Source organism: Diadema antillarum, unplaced genomic scaffold, assembly GCF_040938485.1.
Source record: "Diadema antillarum isolate AM-2024a unplaced genomic scaffold, OU_Dant_1.0 seq00000246_RagTag, whole genome shotgun sequence".
NCBI classification, from domain to species: Eukaryota; Metazoa; Echinodermata; class Echinoidea; order Diadematoida; family Diadematidae; genus Diadema; species Diadema antillarum.
In genome coordinates this window covers 366,550-389,000 of record NW_027271290.1, presented here as the reverse complement: position 1 = coordinate 389,000, position 22,451 = coordinate 366,550, and the positions used below count along the sequence as shown (strand labels likewise).

General features: G+C 37.7%; 1 protein-coding gene and 1 long non-coding RNA gene across 2 annotated transcripts; both read right to left on the bottom strand.

Annotated features, from left to right (window-relative positions):
* Positions 1–9,866: 9,866 nt before the first annotated feature.
* On the bottom strand, positions 9,867–15,578 carry LOC139729555 (uncharacterized). Its single transcript, XM_071640478.1, has 4 exons — positions 15,150–15,578; positions 14,581–14,802; positions 13,860–13,915; positions 9,867–10,764 (listed from the first exon to the last, which is right to left on the bottom strand). The coding sequence occupies exons 1-4, from the start codon at positions 15,328–15,330 to the stop codon at positions 10,438–10,440; spliced, it is 786 nt and encodes a 261-aa protein (XP_071496579.1). The 5' UTR covers positions 15,331–15,578; the 3' UTR covers positions 9,867–10,437.
* A 183-nt stretch (positions 15,579–15,761) lies between these two features.
* LOC139729554 (uncharacterized) lies at positions 15,762–20,852 on the bottom strand. Its single transcript, XR_011710875.1, has 3 exons — positions 20,798–20,852; positions 16,972–17,108; positions 15,762–16,141 (listed from the first exon to the last, which is right to left on the bottom strand). It is a non-coding gene; the product is annotated as an uncharacterized lncRNA (long non-coding RNA).
* Between the last annotated feature and the right edge of the window lie 1,599 nt (positions 20,853–22,451).

Sequence of the window (22,451 nt, the reverse complement as noted above, 5' to 3'; positions counted from 1 at the left end):
TAAGTAGTGGTTTATGTCATGTATGTAATGTTATACTAATGATGCACAGGATAGAGTGTGTTAGTGAAGGTGCGGCGCGCTCGAGAGTATTGACAATGGTGCGACATGCACGAGGCGCAACCGAGTGCATGTTTGCAACCGTTGTCAATACTCGAGAGTGAGCCGCACCTTCACTAACGCCACGAAATAATCCTGTGCATCATTAGTTTTATAAAATGGGTCGAAAACTAACAGCATTATTCACGTACCTTTGTGGGTCAATACCAGTCAGCTACATGTAGCACTCGCTCAAAAGTCAAGATGTCCGAAGATGTTCGTCCCAAACATTTACGCACGTCGCACTCGGAAATCCCGCACACTCACCTAGGTATACTGTACGTACGTATAAGAGTATACGTACGCCACGTACTGTTATGCACAAGAAAGGCCGCCGGCCGGCTGTTGTGGCAGCCCGCGGCCCGAACTAGAAGTTGTTTACAGGATTGACAGCGCGTATAGTAGCGCGTGACGCACTTGTAACAACTGATTGAGTGCGCACTGCTAGTGTAAAACATTGTGACGTACGTCAGGCCAGGGAGGTGGAAGAGAGACTCTTCTTAGTGCTTACCTGAAGAAAATAATGCACGCACACGTGACTCATTTCAGCGCTTCCAATTGGCTACATTCTTGAACCCATTTTATAAATCATAATGATGTACGTGTATATGTATTATTGGGAAGGTTGAATTGTTAAAGTAATGTGGGTGTATGTAAGTATTAGGTATGTGGGTAAATAGATTTATGTGTGTGAATTACTAGTATTTATGTACGCGGATGTGTATGTATGTACAATAAGAAGTGTGCTAATGTGTAGAAATTGTATTTGTATTTGTAGTTTATAACAGATTAAATGGGAACGAACCTCAGCGCAGTACACCGCCCCCCCCCCCCCCCCCCACCACCACACAAACGCACATAATCATAATATATACCCGGCTACAATCTTTACACAGACAACATAAGACCGCACCCAGCAGTAACAGAGTAAGTTCCTCTCTGTGATTATATTTAGTTGCTCTTTATTTGGTATTTGTCAAAAATATGTTGTAATTTTGTACGTTTTGTATTTATTGCTATGTTTAGTATGTTTTTGAATGTATAGAATTAATGTATTGAGGGTTTGTTAAGTTTAGTAAGATTTTCACCGATGTTGATTATGTTATGTGTTGTTACTGTCATTGCAAATTCTGAAGGACAATTAGCCCGAAAGCTCAATTAAAGGGGTGCTACTCAACATGACAGCCACGTCTCTCGTGCAAGTTTTGCTGACAATATATATATATATATATATATATATATATATATGAAGAGTTTGTTCGCAAAAACCGATAAGTCCATTTTTGCCAAATGGAGATATTTGCGACTGAAGGTCAAGAAAGATAAGGAGAATAATAAGAAAATGTTTGCTTCTTTTGACCATAACTTCAAAATTGTACCTTTATATGTAGTGACCAATATATCGTTTAACCCGTTGAGGACTGGCTGATTTTGCTACAACACGCATTTCCCATAGACCCTTGCCCGACTATACTCGGGACTCGTCCTCAATGGGTTAAAAGGTATTATTTTGTACTTTATGACAAAGACCGTACTTAAAAAATGAACTTCAATTCAATTCAATTCAATCATAGTTTATTTCCAATCATCGAAAATCAAAAAACACAGTACAAAGTATACATGTGATGAAATAATATTGTTCAAACGTTTGCAAAAGGTTCATGTAATACATATACGGGACAAATTATAGAACAACATTTAACATGTACAATATTTAGGAAAAACACTGTATAAATACTTTGTGGGCGAGTGGAAAATAAATTCGATTATGGAAAATAGTGATCCACTAAAAAGCAAAGCTTGTCGGACGTGGATCGCTAGATAAATAATGAGTAAATCATATACTATTCTCTAACAATATACATGTAATTATTTTGAGATACACCGGTTGGGTAAAAAATATAGAATACCAATGCTAGTGCCCGGACACTGCTCACTGAACCACGTGTACCGGGAAAATATGACAAGGACAACACGTTCGTACACACATTCGATTATAAGACTTATCAGTTTCTGCGAACAAACTCTTGATATATATATATATATATATATATATATATATATATAACTATAATGCTATATTTACTCAGAAAAAAAAAGTAAACGCTTTTTTTAGTTTATATTTCTCATAAAATTTTCGTTAAATGTTAATGCGTCATATACCATATGAAAGGTAATTAATCAACTTGGTCAAAACAAGGGAAACTTTACGCATGAGTGAAAACATTTGTTTTCCTCTTCCAAGGCACTAAAGTAAAAATTGTAAAAATGAACAAACTATCATTCATGCGCAAATGCTCTTCCGAGTAACCATATTAGAAAGAACAACGGAAAATTTTAACTCAATAAAAAAAAAAAAATCAGTTGTCAATATATACCTTCGATCTCTATAAACTTTTTGAAGCCTTAAAAGATCAATAAAGGCTAAAATGATGGAGGAAAATGATACCATTTTTTGCCGAATCCAAATTCAAATGAAATGAGAGGAGCAATTTTTAAAAAATGGTATTTTGAATTGATTTCTCAAATTAGGAAAATTGTAAATTACATTTGGTTCATGAATTTGTCTCATGAATTCTTACGTTACTAAATTGCACGAATGAAACAAAGATACAGTGTTCATTCAATTCTCTTAATGCCCTTACTCGGTATGTCATTTGAAGTTTGAGTTGACAGAAAATTCTTATTTTCCCCCATTTAATTTCCCACTGTAATTTTGTTTTATGTTGTACATAGATAAAGAGAACGAAAATTCATTTTTGCTATTTCATTTATGTCTCTTTGGTCATAGTGTTAAACTGATCATTTGTTTTCATTATCTTAAAGGGCATTTTGTCAATTTTTGCTTTTGTGCCTTGGAGGACAAAAAACAAGTTCATTCATGCGTGAAGTTTCCCTTTATATTGACCTACTAGGTTGATAGCCAATTAAGTTACCTTTGATATTGTAGCGAATTTTGGCCTTACGAGGTTGATTGTAGGCTCGTTTTCACTAAAATATATTGTGATCTTGCACATTACCATCACACCCTCACTCTGCACTCCGCACATCACTAACCATAAACACCCATCACAAACATCGCACAGCAGACAATCAGCGACAGTGCTTACAACTACAAAGTTGACATCAAAGACTGAGTCATGGAGAATAACATACCGTTACTGTGTGTTCATTAAGCAGAGCCTGTGCAGTCGTCCTCCGAGAAGGCGGTATTACAAGCAAAGATACAAGCAATGTGTGCGATAGCAAGCCAAGCCACCAGAAAGTTTGGAAAACATATCTCCCAAACAGCTCTATCTACACCCCAGGGCAGAGCCCTTCTCCCTACAGCTCGCTGGCTATCAACTTTCACTATCTGCTACTCTAGCTCTAACTCTCCAACTATCTATCTACCTCTTCCCTCTCCGAGCAGGGTCCTTTTATACCTCTTGCACTTAGACCTTTGTACCCGCTGCGTGTGTCCCTTGACATCGTCTATACCCCGTACACGCTTTCGTGTGCACACACACTGCACACCCTGGGTTGGTCCATTATCTTGAGAGGGGTGTGTCTATACCAATTTTGTCACAATATTTTATTGATAGTAAATGGATTTTCATTAAAATCTTCTAGGGAAATCATAAACTCGAAAAAGTGTTTACTTTTTTATGTTTACTTAGGTATATATATATGTGTGTGTGTGTAGGGGGTGGCGTGGGTTTGACGTGTGCATCATAAAACCAACAAAAAGTTGCACGTCCTGATCTTCAATGAGGACTCTTCTTTTTTTTCCTCTAGAATATACTTTTTTTCGGTCTAACATAGGGCATCTAATACTTACCATCGACCTACTACACACGTGGAGTATGAAGGGAGGTCTTTCTTTGATCAGACCTGCATCACTGCCACCTGATTATGTGCATCTTGATGAGTACATACAGATGTTTGGAAGATTACGATTGTGTATTCGTGCATCGTCACTGACAAAAGAACCGTTTCCCTCATTTCGATTTTATTTCGCTGAGATGCCTTTTCAGAAAAAATTGCCTTAGGAAAATCGACAATGATGGGAAGCAGCAAACCTCATATCATGACAAATCTCGTGTCATAAAATTTACTAGTAATTACTGAAGTGGACGCTTGCGGACGCGCTTGTTTTACTTAGAGGGGATGGCTAGTAACTGATCAGTGGAAATGCTTGGGGATGATTGTTCCAATCCTTGTAGGATTCATTTAAGAGTACATTAATTTTTATATATATATTGGGTAAAAATTTGCTTCAGAATGGTCTCATATTCAAGTAATGTGCAGTTTAATAGCCTCGTCACTGTACAGGCATGCTAACCTGGAAACATTGAACTGCACATTACTTGAATATGAGACCATTCTGAAGCAAATAATTTTCACACAACCATAGATACATAATGTACTCTTAAATGAATCCCACAAGGATTGGAACAATCATCCTCCAGCATTCCCACTGATTCCCACTGATCAGCTACTACCCATCCCCTTTAATGGTAAGACATACATGTCGTCTACCATTACTGTCCATGTTTACTCTGAAATAATGTGCGGAAAATGGGAAAATTAGATTACAAATAATAACAGCAGCCTGCCGAGATACTTGCTTTCCCTCATAAAGTACGTTCATTTCGCAAGTTAAATTAACTGAGCGATGATTTCCCAATGTATACTACAACTGCCCATGCATTTTTCTTGATTTAAGAGAGTTATCATATTCTGCGCATGTAGCTTTTAGATATCTCAAAGCGCCGTCTTGTTTTTACTCGAGGGTGACTGTCGGTGATGCACGATGAGATCAAAGCAGTTTGACAGAAACAAGTATTTGAATTAATCAACGAGCGATGAATGTCTGTGTGTAGGTACATGTATTTACGGAGTCAAAGAACTAAAAGCTCTTTAAACACTTTTCACTTTTCACAAAACAAACTTTTGAGAAGATGTTGCTATTGCGCTTGAAGTTGTATCGGTCATGAATAGAATATACTTAATGATGTGCAAACTTTCAGTTTACCTTAGTAATTCCTTCATAGTTGTTGCCATGTTTTTTATGTCGTTCTATAAATATCTACATGTATATCCATTCAGTGTAGAGAGCACAGCTTGGTGAAATGACACACTGTCTTGACCAGACCCTACACTTAAGCCTCTTTTCTAAGTGCTCATTTTTCCAAAGTATGTACTTTAGTTGTATCATTTACTTCTGTAAATTGGTTTGGAGTGTCTATTTGTTTTGAATTCTATAACAGTTTGCTTAAGTCTTAGAGTCTATTTGTTAAGAATCCACTTTAACTAAGATGTCTGGCGCCATTTTGGTGGTAAAATGTATATATATCTATCACGTGTTGGAGTTACAATGTTATTATAAGAAAAAAAGGAGTCTCTAGTAGGCCTACGCCATTTGTAGTTCCAACAAAAAGTTTTTTATGAACTATAATTTTGGCCCGCCTTAGACCTTTTATCACAATGATAAAACTGACGAATTTTGTGAACAAAAACCTTCTTGCTGGAACTTTAAATAGATAGATAGATAGATAGATAAATGGTATTTTATTGAAGTATTCATGTCTCGCAGTCATACGACTGAATTGCACATAGAATTACATCATAAAAGAGACAATAGATATTACAAAAAAGGTATTCATACAAATGAAACACGTAAAATAATGACATCAAGAAACGAGGTCATACGACAGGACATGTAGACCTACAGACTGGGCAAGCCGTAAACATAATCTCATAACAAAAACACAGATGATCATGGTTCGGTATTCATACTCTCTCTTTCGACACCTGCCTCACACACTATCACACGCCCTTTCGCTCTTTGTCACTTTCACTCGCTCTTTCTCTCATGTTTTGCATACGCACCACTACGCTCACACAACATATTGGTACATTATCAGACCTGCTGATTTCCTATTCTCGTTACACCCCAGTGATCACTCTCGTGCACCTGATCATCAAAGCCTATACTGATCAATGAGATTCTTCTCGGGAGATATGCACAATGAATGCCTATTGAAATACACTGTATATTGCACTGACTTAATTACGGGGGATTCTAAAATGTGCAAAGTATATATAATTCCACTCCCAAATATATATTTATACAATTATATATATACATATTTATATATATATATATACATATATATATATATGTTGATAAGGTAGTCCACGTGTTGGCAAGATAAAAAGATAAGTAACAAAGCTGCAACAAAGTTCATGCTGTATTCACCAACGGTTTATTTCTTCACACAAATTTTCGGGCGTCTCGCCGCCCTTTCTCAAGTGTTGATACTGAGAGAACAATAACAAAATTAAGCCATAACAATATATTGCAACCGTGTTACTAAGGATGCGCGCTTTAACGCATCCATGCTAGGCATCCTAACACCCAGCGCGCATCCTGGCAACAGTACAATGTTACGTCATAATGAAATTACAATGAGTATAAAGCATACATGAAAAAACTTGGCACGACTGATACAGAAGTAATTCCTCTGAATACGCAGCTGCGGTGGTAATGTAAAAGCAGTGCATTATTTCTTTCAAAATTCAACATACACATAAATTAACTTTAATTCTAGTGTATAGATAATCTTTACATAATCTGAAATTATCATGATCAATATAAACATTCGATTTTTTAAAATCAAACTGAATCGTCACACTGATGGTTATGCAAAATATGTGCAAGCAGTTTACCATTCCTTTCAAACTTCAGCATACACATACATTAACTTCCAAATTCTGGTGAGTAGATAGTCTTTAAATAATCTGAGACTATAGCATGAATATGAAATACGTGAAAAATCATATTTTTCTTCTTTTGATTGAATAGATACGTCACAATACGTCTCGGAGTGGAAAAAAGACTGGTTCCAAGAAATGGTTAAAAGGAGCGTCAGCATTATATCACTCAAGCAATATAATGATAAGATCTATTGCAGCGGGGTAAACGGGAGAACATACAACAATAAGCGGCGCACCTACTTGTAAAAAGTGTAGTTCGTGAGCCATGATAGATCTATGTTCATGCCCTGTCCCTGGAAGCTTCGTGTGCGGATGATTGTTTTTAGTTCTTTCACGTGTCTTTCTTCAAATGCTTCCATGTCCTTGTATAAAATGCAACATTGCAGATCTGTTAGTGTGTGATTTGGTTTGTTGAAGTGTTGTGCGACTGGATGTTGTGTTTGACTTCTAATGATTGTGCTTTTGTGATTGTTGAAACGTTGTCTAAAATTTGTTGTTTCTCCGATGTAGACAGCCAGGGGACATTGCTTGCATGTAAGGCTGTATACTACATTCTTGCTGTTGTAATTTCATTATGACGTAACATTGTACTGTTGCCAGGATGCGCGCTGGGTGTTAGGATGCCTAGCATGGATGCGTTAAAGCGCGCATCCTTAGTAACACGGTTGCAATATATTGTTATGGCTTAATTTTGTTATTGTTCTCTCAGTATCAACACTTGAGAAAGGGCGGCGAGACGCCCGAAAATTTGTGTGAAGAAATAAACCGTTGGTGAATACAGCATGAACTTTGTTGCAGCTTTGTTACTTATATATATATATATATATATATATATATATATATATATATATATAGTTTCATTTGCCAGAGCGCAGGGGCTCCCAGCGGATGAAAAGGAATAGCTAAAATGATGGAGTTAGTTTATATCATAGGAAAAATTCGAGCTGATAGGAGAGTTATTCGTTGAAAAGCGTGAGAGTTTATTTTGCAGGTTTATACAATATCTATAGAAAGATCTTAGATTTATTCATACGCCCATGTACCTGTCATTCGATACCCCACAGAAAGAAAACAAAAACCAAGCAGAAGGTGGCAGAAGAAGAAGGGAAGACAAGTTATATGATTAAAACTGTTACATTGATTAGCAAAAATTGATTGCCCTGAAAACACAGCAACCATTGTACTGTCCTATTGACATTCAAACCATTCACACGTTTAAATAACGGGTAGTTTTCACTATTTATAAACTAATGAGAGCAGTAAGAGTAATAATGATAGAAATGCATGGTAACTATAAAATAAAACTAAGGTGCCTACCTATCTTATGTTTCATAATAATATTTTTGGCAATTCGATTTATATAATATATTCAGAAGATATAGGTTTCATAAGAACAAAAGTCGCCAGTACTTATAAGAATCTTACTAATTACCAACAATGCCTAACTTTGCTGTCATGGTCAAGTCTTTCTACAGAGGGCGCACTAACAATTCCCTATCGGGAAATGATTTCACTTTCAGCTATCAAAGCTATTCAGAAACTCAGAAAAATTATAACTAAAATCCTCTGAAGATTATACAAGTTTGTTGACAACAGCTTAACTCTAGCTGATTGTCGTAAGTGCGTATTTTCCTTGCCTATACCACATTATGTCGTCACGCTTTATTCTCACATAGTGATCAAGAGCTGGCCTACTGATCACAAAATTAACTAAGTAAACACTGTTGCATCGTTATGGTACTTATTAACGTTATAAAAGAACTTTCATATCACGATAGAGCTATAATATTGCCTAAATATTGCCTAAAGCTAGCTATTGTTCATTATGCAAAGGTAGTGATAAGTGCAGGAGAATAAAATGACATACCTTTACACTTACACTGCGCATAATTATATTCCTCCAATTATTTTCTTCAGACTTTCCTACACAGAAAGCTCTTAGAATTGCCAGACAATATCCGTCGATTATATAAATATTTACCTTAAAACACAAAACGTCTGATGTGTTCAACTCTCTTGCTGCAAGACAACAAATTGTTATATCAAAAATCATATTCATTGAATGGAGTACCCGTTCCATACTTAACCTGTGACCATTATCATTGAAAAAAAAAAAACCAGCAGCTCTCTTTTGCAAGTTTTGTTATACTTTGTGCGAACAATGATAGAATTACCTACTTTACAGAATCAGAGTTGAGGATGCGATCAGTACCAATGCTGCGTTCACAGCCTCATGTTAAAGATTTAGAGTTACATCAATAAATTTTCTGCTACATTATCTTGTCAATTAATTTACTAATACCAAGTGAAATTTAACATGTCGAAAATGTCTTTTTAATCAAGATTGGAAATTCAAGATTCAAATTTATTTTCACTTCCATCAGATAAACACAGAAATTATATACAATATATATGCACAGGATATTTGTAAAAATTGCAAAATGTGATTTAACAGAGCACAGTATAAAAAATAGTAGCAGATGACAAAAAACACACACAATTTTATCTTTATGAATATATACATAAAGCATATAATACAAGTTAACTAAGGATGGGGATGAAAATGGAGGGTCCCACTAAAAAGCAAAGCTTGTAAGATATGGGACCCTTGGAAAATACACAAGACAGCAAGAAAAATTACAAGACAGAAAATACACAATCCATATGAAGACCTGAATATAAAAACGACCCAAGTCCAATTTTTGGCCAAATTCAGTTTGACATGGGAAATTGTAGCTTATGCATGGACTCATCTTGTGTATAAATGATAAATCCTAATTACCCCCGGAAGTGTATGAAATGAATTAGTGAAATCTTATATGAATGTATGAATGAAGGACTTGGGTCGATCTTACATTCATATCACAGCGCCCTCTCTCATCCATTCTCATCTCCTATAGCAGAAAATCATGTACATGTATATGATTCAAAGAACGACCCAAGTCCATCACACAAAATGGCCTCTCCACAAATAATGTAAATGTTAATTGTCATAATAATGTATGTTCTAATTAGTATATACAATATTGCCTTCCCATCACAGTTAAATAGAATATAATTGGACAAATAAAATAGATATGAAGTTTTTTTAAGTTTACTCGAAATGGTCTTCCGTGGACTTGGGTCGTTCTTATATTCAGATACTCATATGATAGCTTCTGTTTCAAATGGTATAGTCTTTCAAAATATGATCACTTTCTACTATTATCATTCCATCTGCTAAAGAACAACCAGGTGTGATGGGTCATACGTTTATAAAGGTTAAGAGTTTTATGCACTTTCTTAATCTGACCCTAACGAGGTTGTCTCTCTCGGCGAATTCTTGTATATAGCTTTATGAGACCTGGGCCCCGTTGCTAGAAACTTTGCGTTTAAACGCAACTTGCTACTGATTGTCACTGGCCAATCAAAATCATTGTTGCATGCATGTCTTCTTAATAGGGCAGACCCTGAGCCAATCAGAATGTTTGTTTCAAAATTAGCAATTATTTGCAATTGATTGCAACTTTCTTGCAACGGGGCCCAGGTCTAATTTTAAATGTCATGTATAGATTCATTGAGCGAAAGTGCAGCTGCAGATTACTTGTTGCTAGCAAGGTAATATACGTGGGAGAGACCTCGTCCCCCAACAGGAGAAGACTGAAGCACGGGATTCACTCTGGATTCCACCGTGGTGCGTTTGGGCGTTTGACCCGGACCTTGCGCGTAGGGGTGGCGAGCCCCTTCCTCTCTCATATTCTCGTACATGCTGGAATGGAACCCCGCAGAATCAGTCCTCGAAAAGACTATGGGACCATAGGGCGAAATACTGGGAACGAGGTAGTCATCCACATCGATCTTATCTGGGTGAAGCCGCGCTGATCCTTCCTCCAAGACGGGTGTTTTACTTGATGTTCGATTGAAACGCTACAGTCGCAGAAGATAATGTAAGAGTAAATATAAGACAATAGTGTTTTATATTGTGTTTGATATTGGCAGAATCGCCACCACGTGGTGTTCATTGTTTTCGCTATGGTGTATGATGACGTAATACTTACTGTAATTTTGTGCTTGGAGAATCAATGTGTAGATCAGATACTCCAAATGCATATTTATTTTGCTCTCATGCAATTTTATTCTATCTACAATGTAGGAGTATGGCCTTGATGGGAAGATGATTATATAGCAGTTTTAATAGTGACACGAGAAACAACAATGATAAATGATGATGACAACGATGATGGCGATATTCTCCTACTGTACCCTCCATAACTTGCTGTCTTATGACAATGAATAATCATATTCTAATATGTTTCTTAATGAGAATGAGAATGGTTCTCAGGAAAGACAAAATGGTCAATTGTACTGTTAAGGGCTTTTTACACTTGCAAATTTTTGCTTAGTCCCGTACCAACGGGTACCCACGGTGGGGCTAAGGGGGGCCTTACTTTCTGTTTACACTTGTTTTTGCCAATGTGGGCTAGCCCCACCGACAATCCCGTACTATCTGGCCCTGCAAAAAAAAAAAAAAAAAAAAAAAAAAGCAGGGTTAGCACCGCAATTGCGGTGCCAAGCAAGCGAGTGTAAACAGAAGGAAGAATAATCCGGGGCTAAGCGAAGGAGACGATAGATGTCCGACCCCCACTAACCAATCAGAAACGAGGTAATCAAGTGCTGCCGGTGCGTGCGTGTACTTGTACAGTGCACAGCATAATCATGAATATTCAGGTGTTTTGGAAAGTATGGGACTAAGAAATACGAGTGTAAAAGGTCAGTTTTCTCTTTAGCCCCGGACAAGAGCTTGGTACGGGATTTATTGGCGAGTGTAAAAAGCTGAAAAAAATTGGTACGGGATTAACGATAGTCCTGGGTCGGAGAAAGTACGGGGTTAAGAAACACAAGTGTAAAAAGGGCTGTAGTATTGTTCAACATTAGAATCACATTGCAAGGATCACTTCAGAACTGCGTGACAAGAGTATGATACTCCCTTTTGGCGACAATTGTTTCTATTCTCAGGTTTTTAATACAGGGCTTGGAAATGTTCAAGATGGCAATCATGGTATTGTTTCTAACAGCATGATCAATGGTTCTTGATTTATGATTGTATTACAGGGTGGGCATACAATTGTTTTTCGATATCAAACGTGTCTTTCCCCCATGCAGTGCCAATGAGTTTCGAAATCATCACTCGATCTTAGAATGGATTCGAAACCAGCACTTGTCTTGTCATCTGTGAGATGTTAATTGTCTTTTGAGAGATTTCTTTCTCTATCGTTTCTTTGAAATTTCAGATAATGATCAATACATACTTGGAAGGTTGTGTAAACAGATCTGCAGCATCGCCAAACCAATTAAATTTGGGTGTGGCGTCTTTATGAATATGTAATGAGTTCATAACAGGAGTAGACGGATTAGCCTTTTCCTCGAAGAGCTGGTAATCCCCTATACTTCATACACATAGTAACCCATGTTGACGTTAGTAATGAGCTAATGACAAAAATTCTCGTTTGTGACCTTTTGTGACCTTTACATCATATCCCCGGCACAACTTCCCTTTCTCTTTCGTCTATAACCATTATCACTGGTTTCTGGGGACAGATGTTTATTCAAGCAGTAATTTGGTTGGATTTGAATATAATTTTTTTTTTCATTTTTCACAACAAATACTATATACATATCACCAGACACTTGAATAATATACAAAATCATCAAAATCCAATTTAAAGTATAAAAACTAACTGCAAGAGCAAATGTAGTAATACATAAGTATATAGATGACACAGGGTTATATCTAGAAAAATAGCTGAATCAAAATAAATGTTCTTAAAAAGAGTGCGAAATTATATGACGGAACGACCTGAAAAAAAAAAATGCTTCGGCTGAGTGCATTCTTATATTACATAACTGCCTCTTACCTGAAGTCAGGTCATTTTTCTTTTCTTTCGTTTTTCGATTTTGGAAGTACATGTATCTTAACACAAGAGTTGGTAACCTTAGTTGTTATACTATTGATGATGAAGCATCTGCGCAAAACGAAGCTCAAAGTTTGTCATCAATTTGTGAAGGTGCCAGTGCTTGAGTGCCAGAGTTATCTGAGAACTTGAATGGCAACTTGATCGAAACCATGATCAATCCTTCTCTGATGAACACAGATAACTATAGAAAAGAAAATAGGGGTAGAGATGTCATTGAAATGTGACCCAAAGCATTAAGGTAATGGGATTTTAGTTTTGCATGCTTGCACGACGTATTCATGTTTCCCAGATACTTGGAAGCAATTAAAGTCAGTGCTTGGTGGCGTAAGCCAGGCTGACACTTGCACGATTCTGTGGCACGCATTTGCACGACTCGAGTCGTGCCAGTGCGCAAACTATAGTCGTAAACTGGCGTGAACTGTGCGTAGACCCGTCGTGACCTGCGTGCCATGTCCGGACGAGAATTTTGAATTGTTCAAAATTTTGGTCACGACTTGCCACGACAAAATTGTGGCCAGAAGTCGTGCAAGTGTCAGCCTGGCTTTAGGATGCGTAACCCCTGAATATTGTTAACTGGTTATCTATGTCTGATTTTCATGATTATACCCCAAATTTATTATTGGTTTATGATAACATTTCGCATTTCGCATTAAATGAAAACGTGCTATTCTCTTTTTTCAGTTGTATGCAATGGTATTTTGAAAACATTGAACTCAATCAGTCCAGTCTAATCATGCAATATACTCCAAAAAGACGAATTGGTAAAAAAAAATAGACAAATACTGTGTGTCAATGAGTCAGTGTGTCAATGTGATTTTCAGATACATCCTGTCCTATGGCAGTGAACTTAGCAATTCGTAAAATTATAAGTTAGAGAGTGAGGTGTGTCATATGCATCTGAGTTCTCTATGGCTGTGTGGCAAAGGTATTTTAAATGATAATGCACTGCAACAATAATAAATGGCTGACAGTGAACTTAAATAGGTTGTGCCGAAAAGTCAAGGTCGTCGATTGGAGAATGTCTGTGACTGTTTTGGCATACCACACCTTTGCCTTACGCACGACCGATATACGACGGTTACGTTGATAGTGGATACATGTCGCTATGGTGACGAGTAGGGACAAGACGAGCAGAGCAGATGTGGCGATCACACAAATCTTTAGCAGTTCTTTCTGTTCTCCTGAAATGTTATTTAATTCTATTTTTTCAGAATCGTATTCTTTTGCAACTGAACAACTATGCACTGCATTTAGTTATGGCAAAATTTATTTACGTTAATTCTTTTTCTGTAAAAAACCTACAGGCATATACATCATATTTCACAAATTGTAAGATACACAATGTGTCAATCATGAAAGCACGATGTTATACAGTATAGCAAAGAAGAAATATAAGACTTGAGTAAAGATTCCACTTAGAATCGTGCATAGCACAAGTTCCAAACAATTTTAAGCACAGATGAAGTTCAAAGGTCTTAATGAGCGCTCCTTTAACAAATAATTATGAACAGGTACGAAGAAAATGAAGAGGAGAGGACGGTTGGGGCGAGAGGGGACAAGAGTAGAAAGGAAACCTTAAACCGGAAATAGAAGTTAACAATCACAATTTCTTCAAAACGTAGAAGTTAGCAAAACTTCAAATAAACTATCTACTTACCTCTTTCTTTTCTTAGGGGCTCAGCCACTTTTATGATAATAGGAAGGATTTTCCTCGCAAATTCACAGCGGTTAATTTAGGATGAGAAAAAAAAGGGGGGCATGTTTTTACCTTCTTCACAAGGTTGGCACAGACTCTGGTCCATTTGTACATCTGGGCTGAGACAACGCCCATTCGAGTCCCCATCCGTTTCACCCGCTTCCACAAGGCGGAGATCCTCCGTAGTTCCCTGGGAAGAGGACTGGCCCGTGGTTTGCATGTTTGTCGTACCCGTTGTCACTCCTGCTGTTGCTGTCGTAGGATTGGTTGTTGCCATCTTGGCCGTCGACACGTCTGAAATGGTTTAAATACTAGTATTACCCTAGAACTACTGCTTAGGACAAGAATTGTGGTACTTGTAGTTGTAATCGGACACCATTCCCTATTATGATGATGAAATTAGGGTTCCTCAGCAAATCTCTCTTGATTACCTGATCCATTCTTTGTACGGAGATACGCAGAAAGGTTAAGGAAACCATGTCATTCCTTAAATTCACAAAGATGTTATATCGAGAGTGCCAAAAAAGGACAAAAGTAATGAGCAAATGGTTGATTTTTGACACAAAATCTCTACACTTTAATTGAGGATAAAGAAGAGAAATGTACGCTTTCGGTGTAGAGCAAAAAGACAATAAACTTACCTCCGTTTGCAAATGGGAAGACTGTTACCTCAGCAGAAAATCCAGTCCCTCCGGATTTGAAGCTACTGACGAACAGTAGATGAATATGTGAAGTCGTGGAGCGGTAGTTGAACAAATCGAAAATATCGTTGTTCATCTTGCACACCCAGTACTGCCAAACGCGACCACCGCTTCCGACCATGCCTATTGCTCGATTCAAGAATTGATCGATTATCCCCGTTGCCGTGTCGCCTACGTAGACGTAGTCGAGACAATTTCCATCCGTAGCTTGGAGATTGAAGGACGAAAACTCGAGAGCAATGCCGTAGTTCGCGGGCGCCTGAAGTTGCCACCGCCTGAAAGAGTTAACGCGATAGGCGGCGGGGTAATGTGGCGAAGTGATCGTGATCGGCGAGTGCTTCTGCAGGACGATACTTGTTTCGGTTTGGTCGTCTGCAGATGAAAGAATGCCATTGACACTCAATTAACAAGACGTGGATAGGTATTTCTTATATTTTCTGGAATGAAGAAATGGTTCATCAGATGGACCAATAAAACAACATCTTGTTGATTTTTTTTGTGTATTTTTTAACGTTCCTACTACTCTCTTTTTGAACATTATGATAGGAGACTACTTTTCGATCAATATCTTGTATCTCGTGTTTGATAATCCAAGCGACAGCATAGGCTATGACCGCATGACACCTTTTTATTGATACAATAAAGAATGATGCGTTCTTTGCATATGTAAATATTGCCGTTAAGTTCTCACCTGTTGGTCCAACACTGTGCACGTCGATGACGAACTGAATATTCTTTACTTGATTGGTCTTGCATATGAATTCGATCCATAAAGAATTTGATATGGAGGTTACGCTGCCGTCTGGGCTGTCTCCACTGAAGCGTGCTAGTCTGGTATACGGCCATCCGTAGTTGATTTCGTCGTTGTGCTTGCCATCTCCTATCTCGAGGATTGAAGAATACACTACCAGCTGAAACGAGGAAAAGTCCATCTGAAAGGAAAAGGAGCAAACAGGAAAACTCAGTTGCAACTCAGTGATGACAATGAGCATATTTGTATACTAATTAAGATATTTACCATTACGGTCATAATGACTATTAATTACCTAAAGAAGTAGTCCTACAATTCCTTCTTTTTAAAACCACATTGGAGGAACTCTCTCCTGGTTTCTGCGTTTCTGTCTTCAGTTCATTTCTATAACCTCTGTTCATGAATCTATTTCTGTGTCAACTACGGTTTTTTAGTCGACTTACTGTCATAACAATCAGAATAAAAGATGCAAATTAGTTATTATTCGTAAAGTAGGCCTACTTGTATTTGTTACACAAGAAAAGGTATAACGAATCCTATCATCCATGGAACTAAGACACCTCTCTCAAGTACTGAAATAGCAGCGATGAAACTAAATGTGAGTAGATGTATATATATGTATATATATATATATATATATATATATATATATACATATATAAACATACATGTATTCTACCAAAAAAAATGCAATCTTCAAAATATGACACAAAATGCGTTCAAATTCGCACAATTTCAGATTGCGGTATTACTTTAAATATTAAGGATAAAAAAATGAATAGAACTTCTTAATCGTTTTTGCTCTAGGTTGAACACTGAGAAGCTCAAATTGAAGAGCTCTCACTATGTCTATTTCAACGCCCTATGCTGTTACTAAATATCAGATGGGCATCAAATCGAGTATAACTCAGCACTGTTCCAAGTCTCGTGTCTTCATCAGTATCCCATAATTTGTCTTCCTTGTAGTCCCCTCAATAAAAGGAATCAAAATGTCTAAGACAGATACTGAACCTGAACGCGATGACCGGGCAAAGTTGTATTTACGACCCAGAGCCATGTTCCTATGCTCTCGAAGTTTCCAACAGTATCAACGACATCGTCAGACGTAATGTGCACTGATGTCGTCGTGTCAACGAGCGAGGATGGGGCTGTCATACGAATTAAACAAAATAGTATATGAGTTAATCATCCTGAATTTCATCACTTGCTTTTGATCTTCAGAATTCTGTGCACAGCAGAATCTTGTTAGATTCTTCTTCGTCTGCTGCTCCTGCCTCTTCCTTTTATTGCCCAAGCTTGTGTGTGATATCATTCTCCTTACGGTTTCAATCATAATTTTTTTTTTCTTTTCACTTCATTCATTTTCGTCATTCAAAAGTAATGATATAAATTGTTACAAAAATAGCAATGACGATTTCAGAGAAAATGACATATAAGGATAGGTAATGAAAAGAAAATAAGAATAAATAAACATTACAAAATATTAAACAATTTATATATATATATATATATATATATCCCTATATCATTCATGAGGTAGAGCCACATAAAATCGTCCAGTGATACCTTACTTTAAATACATCAAGGAATATTCTTTAATTTATAACTGAAAATAGCCCACTATATTTTTATCATCGTTTGTTTTTTTTTTCCTGGGGGGGGGGGAGGTAAAGCTTTAATCATAAATATCTCGGCTAGCAGGAATGAAGTTAATCTGTACTTAGTAGAATACAATAGATATACATATTGCGTGACATCGCTTTTTAATGCAGGACTAATTGAAAGTAATTATAAAGAATTGATCGAGACTCCCACGAGTACAATGATAGTACAACATGTTTGGTAATACCCATAGTCATAAAATGCAGTTTATGAGATTCACAGGCAGAAGTCTATACAATATGAACAACAGTAATGGAAGAGGCAACTCCGGGGAAGTACATTTTAGTTGCTGAAAATAATCCCCAAAGAATATTGGCCACAGAAAAGAATATCCTGCTTGACAGTAGCATAATACTTAAGTTTTAGTTTCATGTTAGTTTATTATACTTCATTTTGCTCCACAATAAACGATTCGTTTTGGTAACACGTGCTACGTAACATGCAAAAAGACTTTTGTCTATGTCTCACGAGATAGTAGAGAAGTCGTACTCTAACGGTCGTGTTATGTCGATATTGTATAGGCGAACAAAAGCAGAGAGAGGGAGCTATGAGGGAAACCTAAGAATCGGTAAAATTTGTAAGAATATTAGGTTTTATTTAATGTAAGTATGACTTCATGTAGTGACTAAGCGAAGAAGAGGTTTTTACCCCTGGATAAACTGCTCCTGTATCACTGAGTGTCCTACCTTAATCGTCCCGCAGGATTATAATAGGCCTACATGTAATAATAATTATGATATCTGTGAGGGTGTGGGGGTGTGGTTTGGTTTTTGTTGTTTGCTTTGCTTTAATGTACTTCATTATCATGGGCAGCATTATGTGAAAATTGCTTCCAAATTGTTTGTTGTTGTTGTTGTTTTCTTTTAAAACCATCAAAAGCGATATTTCGAATGCGAACGACGTGATGTGGTGACAAATGGCAATGTACATGAATCCTACACCACAATGTTTGGCGTGATAAGGAAGTAATGGAATAATCCTGCGGTGAAAGTGTAGTAAACGATACCATGGGGTGAGGCTACGAGCAGTTGACAAGAGCATGAGTGGTTTGATCCTTGAACAACCCCATTAAAAATCACTGACATGTACATGACATAAATATTTTGTTTCTATGAAACTGTGGTAAGAATACCTCAAGGCGCAAATACAGCTCTCCCATTGTAAAGTAATGGGGGAAATAGAAGGACAAGATTAATGAGATATATGACATACTATTTCATAGTGTTGATTGTAATATACTCGAGTCAGGAAGAGTTAGTAACCAATACACTACAACCATTGACAACCTTTCATTGTTCATTGTCAGGGCATTTGGACATTGGATATGTAGGCCTTCAACGCTACATACATGCATCCAAGACAATCGGAGCTGAAAACACACACAGTTTGAAACTTATCTTTCCATTTTGATTCAATATTTATATGTATGTATGTATGTATGAATGTATGTATGTATGTATATATGTATGAATGTTAATGTATGTATTTTTTTGCTTATTTTTCATGCTTTTCATAAGATGACAATTCAAACACCATCAAAAAGGAATATGTCTTAATAATGATGTTGCTTACGTGCCTAACGGGATATTTGTATGTATGTATATATGTGTGTATGTATGTATGTGTGTATGTATGTATGTATGCATGTTAATGTAAGTATGTATTTTTTGTTTATTTTTCATGCTTTTCGTAAAATTACAATTCAAACACCATCAAAAAGGAATAAGTCTTAATAATGATGTTGCTTACGTGCCTAACGGGATAGCATGGATTAAATTTTGCGCGAAATGTGACAACACACAAATAACAGTAAAGTGACACAGGGCATGTCATTCAACTTCACATTTGTCTTGCAATTTCAAGAAATAGAAAGAAAATAACTCATGGACTTACAATCGTCCTTTGGTATCGAAGCAACAGCATTTAGTATAACCTATTTGTAAACAAAACCTATAGGGTTTGTTTCAAATCATCATGTAGATAATTAATCATGGAGCAACTCCCTCATAAAAGCCACTGCCCACTGTTTTGTGTGTTTTTTCAGTTCTATTTCACTCGAAGGTGGGAAAAAACTTACACATTGAATGAGATCAGAATTCATAACGACAAGAAAGGTCTGCAAAGCTAAAGCTAAACCTTTATGCATCGACTCGGAATCTCAGTAACGCAATAATGTCATTTCTTTTTCAGTTAAATTTTCTCTCCAATTTTTTTAATGTCTGTAGAGAGTGAATTATTATCAACAACAACAACAATCACGAACACCTCCGCCTTTATTCAACTGGACCCCATAGAAGACACTGGAAGACCAGTTATTGCAGCTCAATATGGGCTATCCAGCCATCTTCTCAGATGGAAATGAAACAAACTTTGATTAAAACTATTGGAAAGGAAAGAGTATAAGGATTTAAACTACTCACACTTTTTTTTTCCAAGCAATGCTGTCACGGCCCTGCATTGCAAATTCAATAAGGGGGGTCTTTTTATTACCATATGTCTCCCTCTCATTGACATGATTGATATGAATAGTACTTGCCGTTCTTTTTTTTACGCATTCAACTAAGAAGTAAGACAATGAAAGCTTCATTATTCATCGTATAAGTGCAAATGTAGGCCCCATGGCATGATTGCTAATAGATAAGTGACTCTAACCATGCTAACAGTAACACAAACGAAACTAACAATGCAAAATCCAATGAGTTCAGCTCAGCGGCATCATCTCATTCAATGTGTGAATGTAAGCCCTATCTATGACCGATTTATAATGAAAGTATGCAAGAAATGGAGATTTCGTACTGCCTCATTTCTTGTCAAGTTTGAGTGACACTTTTGGAAATTGTCCACAACTTTTAACCCTTGAAACTTTTGAAACTGCATAAGGCATTTTTGTTTGTTTGATCTTACTGCTTCTGATGAAGTCATTTAGGGGTTTTTCATCTGCGAGGTATCAAGAATCGAGTGCATGATTTTAGCCAAAGGAGTTTCTCAAATGTATCATGCTTCTGAATTATCAAGTGAGATTGGGACATCACCTTTTTCTCTGATTGCATACAAACACATTTCAGTTTATAAGGGGTACTAATTCTCCGACTATAGTTATGTTAATGAGTAAACTTTTCTTATTCGGGATGCAATCAACATCCTCTATGATGTCTACTCGAAGCTCTGCACTTACCAAATTCATGGACATTGTCTGCTGCCTCTGTCGGTGACAATGCCAAACGCGCCAAAAGGTACGCCAGGATCAGACGATAAGGCATTGTTTCTTCATTGAAAGTTGGCGATGAAATGAGATGCGGCTCACTTCGTGCACACGCAAGTAACGAAGTGCTGCTCTCATCAATCACATGACTCGACATGTCAAAGCAATTTTTTCACGTTTATGTAAAGTGATATCTTCAAGTGAGAATATGTCAATCAATAATGTCATTGATTATGCATAATAGTCCCTATACATGAAAATAGCTTCGATCTAGTAAGTGCATAACTCAAAGAAGGAGCCTTCGCCACGACTGCCGCGACTCGTGCGACTGAAAAAAAAATGGCTTGCGCTGTCACCAAGGCTTGTCTAAATTAGGTGACAACTTATTCGTACGGAGGGTGCGGAGGCATCACCCAGACGTCACTGAGACGTCTTTGAAACGCTTTCTCAGTCGCGGAGATATCTCCGCTACGTCTCCGGACAGGTCGCCAATGGGTCTCCGCAAGGTCTACGAGACGTCTATACTTAGGGGACATCGCGGACAAAATGAGTCTCCGTAATTTGACCGAAGAGACAGCATGGAAACGAAGCGGAGACGTCAGGAATACCAGCTGGAGACTGGAAAAAAAAGTCTCCGAAAAAAAAAATCAAACATTGTGTGATCCTCTCGCGATTTCCCGGAGACTAGGCTTGTCTGATAAGAGACGCTGCGGAGACGTCTCCGCGAACACTCCAAAACCAGCTAGACTCGAGTCGCCACCAGGTCGCCATTTAGTCTCCAGGCCAATTAAGGCCACCGCACACTACACGATCAGACTGGTCTTAAAGTCTTAAGCCAAGCTGGGTCTTAAGACCAGTCGTACGACCGAACACCGCACACTATACGACCGAACCTTACGAGTAGTCTTACGACTGTAAAGCGCGCGCAGTGCGCACTGCGTGCGCTTGCAATTACTGCATCGTGAATGGCTGAAAGCCTACGACCGGTCGTAGAAATTCAACATGTCAAATCTCTACGACTGGCGCTAAGACCCAGTCGTACGACTAGAAAATGGCAAGACTGTGACGTCACACTTCTAGTCTTAAGGTCTTAAGACCGGTGAATCGGGGCAAAATCGTGTAGTGTGGGGCGGGCTTTAGATACCCACTCTAGATTAAAAAGCTAGGTATCTCAGAAGAAGGCGTCGCTGAGACTGATCGGCGAAACTACTAAGACTTTAGACACGTCTCCAAATAAAGTGATAACTTATTCTTCCAGAAATCGCTAATGATATTAATCTTTACGACTTGGCCCGACCAAAGCCCACCGCACACGACACGATTTTGCCCCGATTCACCGGTCTTAAGACCTTAAGACTAGAAGTGTGACGTCACAGTCTTGTCATTTTCTGATCGTGTAGTGTGCTACACGATCAGAATGGTCTTAAAGTCTTAAGCCAAGCTGGTTCTTAAGACCAGTCGTACGACCGGACACCGCACACTATACGACCCGACTGTAAAGCGCGCGCAGTGCGCACTGCGTGCGCTTCCATTTTACTGCATTGTGAATGGCTGAAAGCCTACGACCAGTCGTAGAAATTCAACATGTCAAATCTCTACGACTGGCGCTAAGACCCAGTCGTACGAC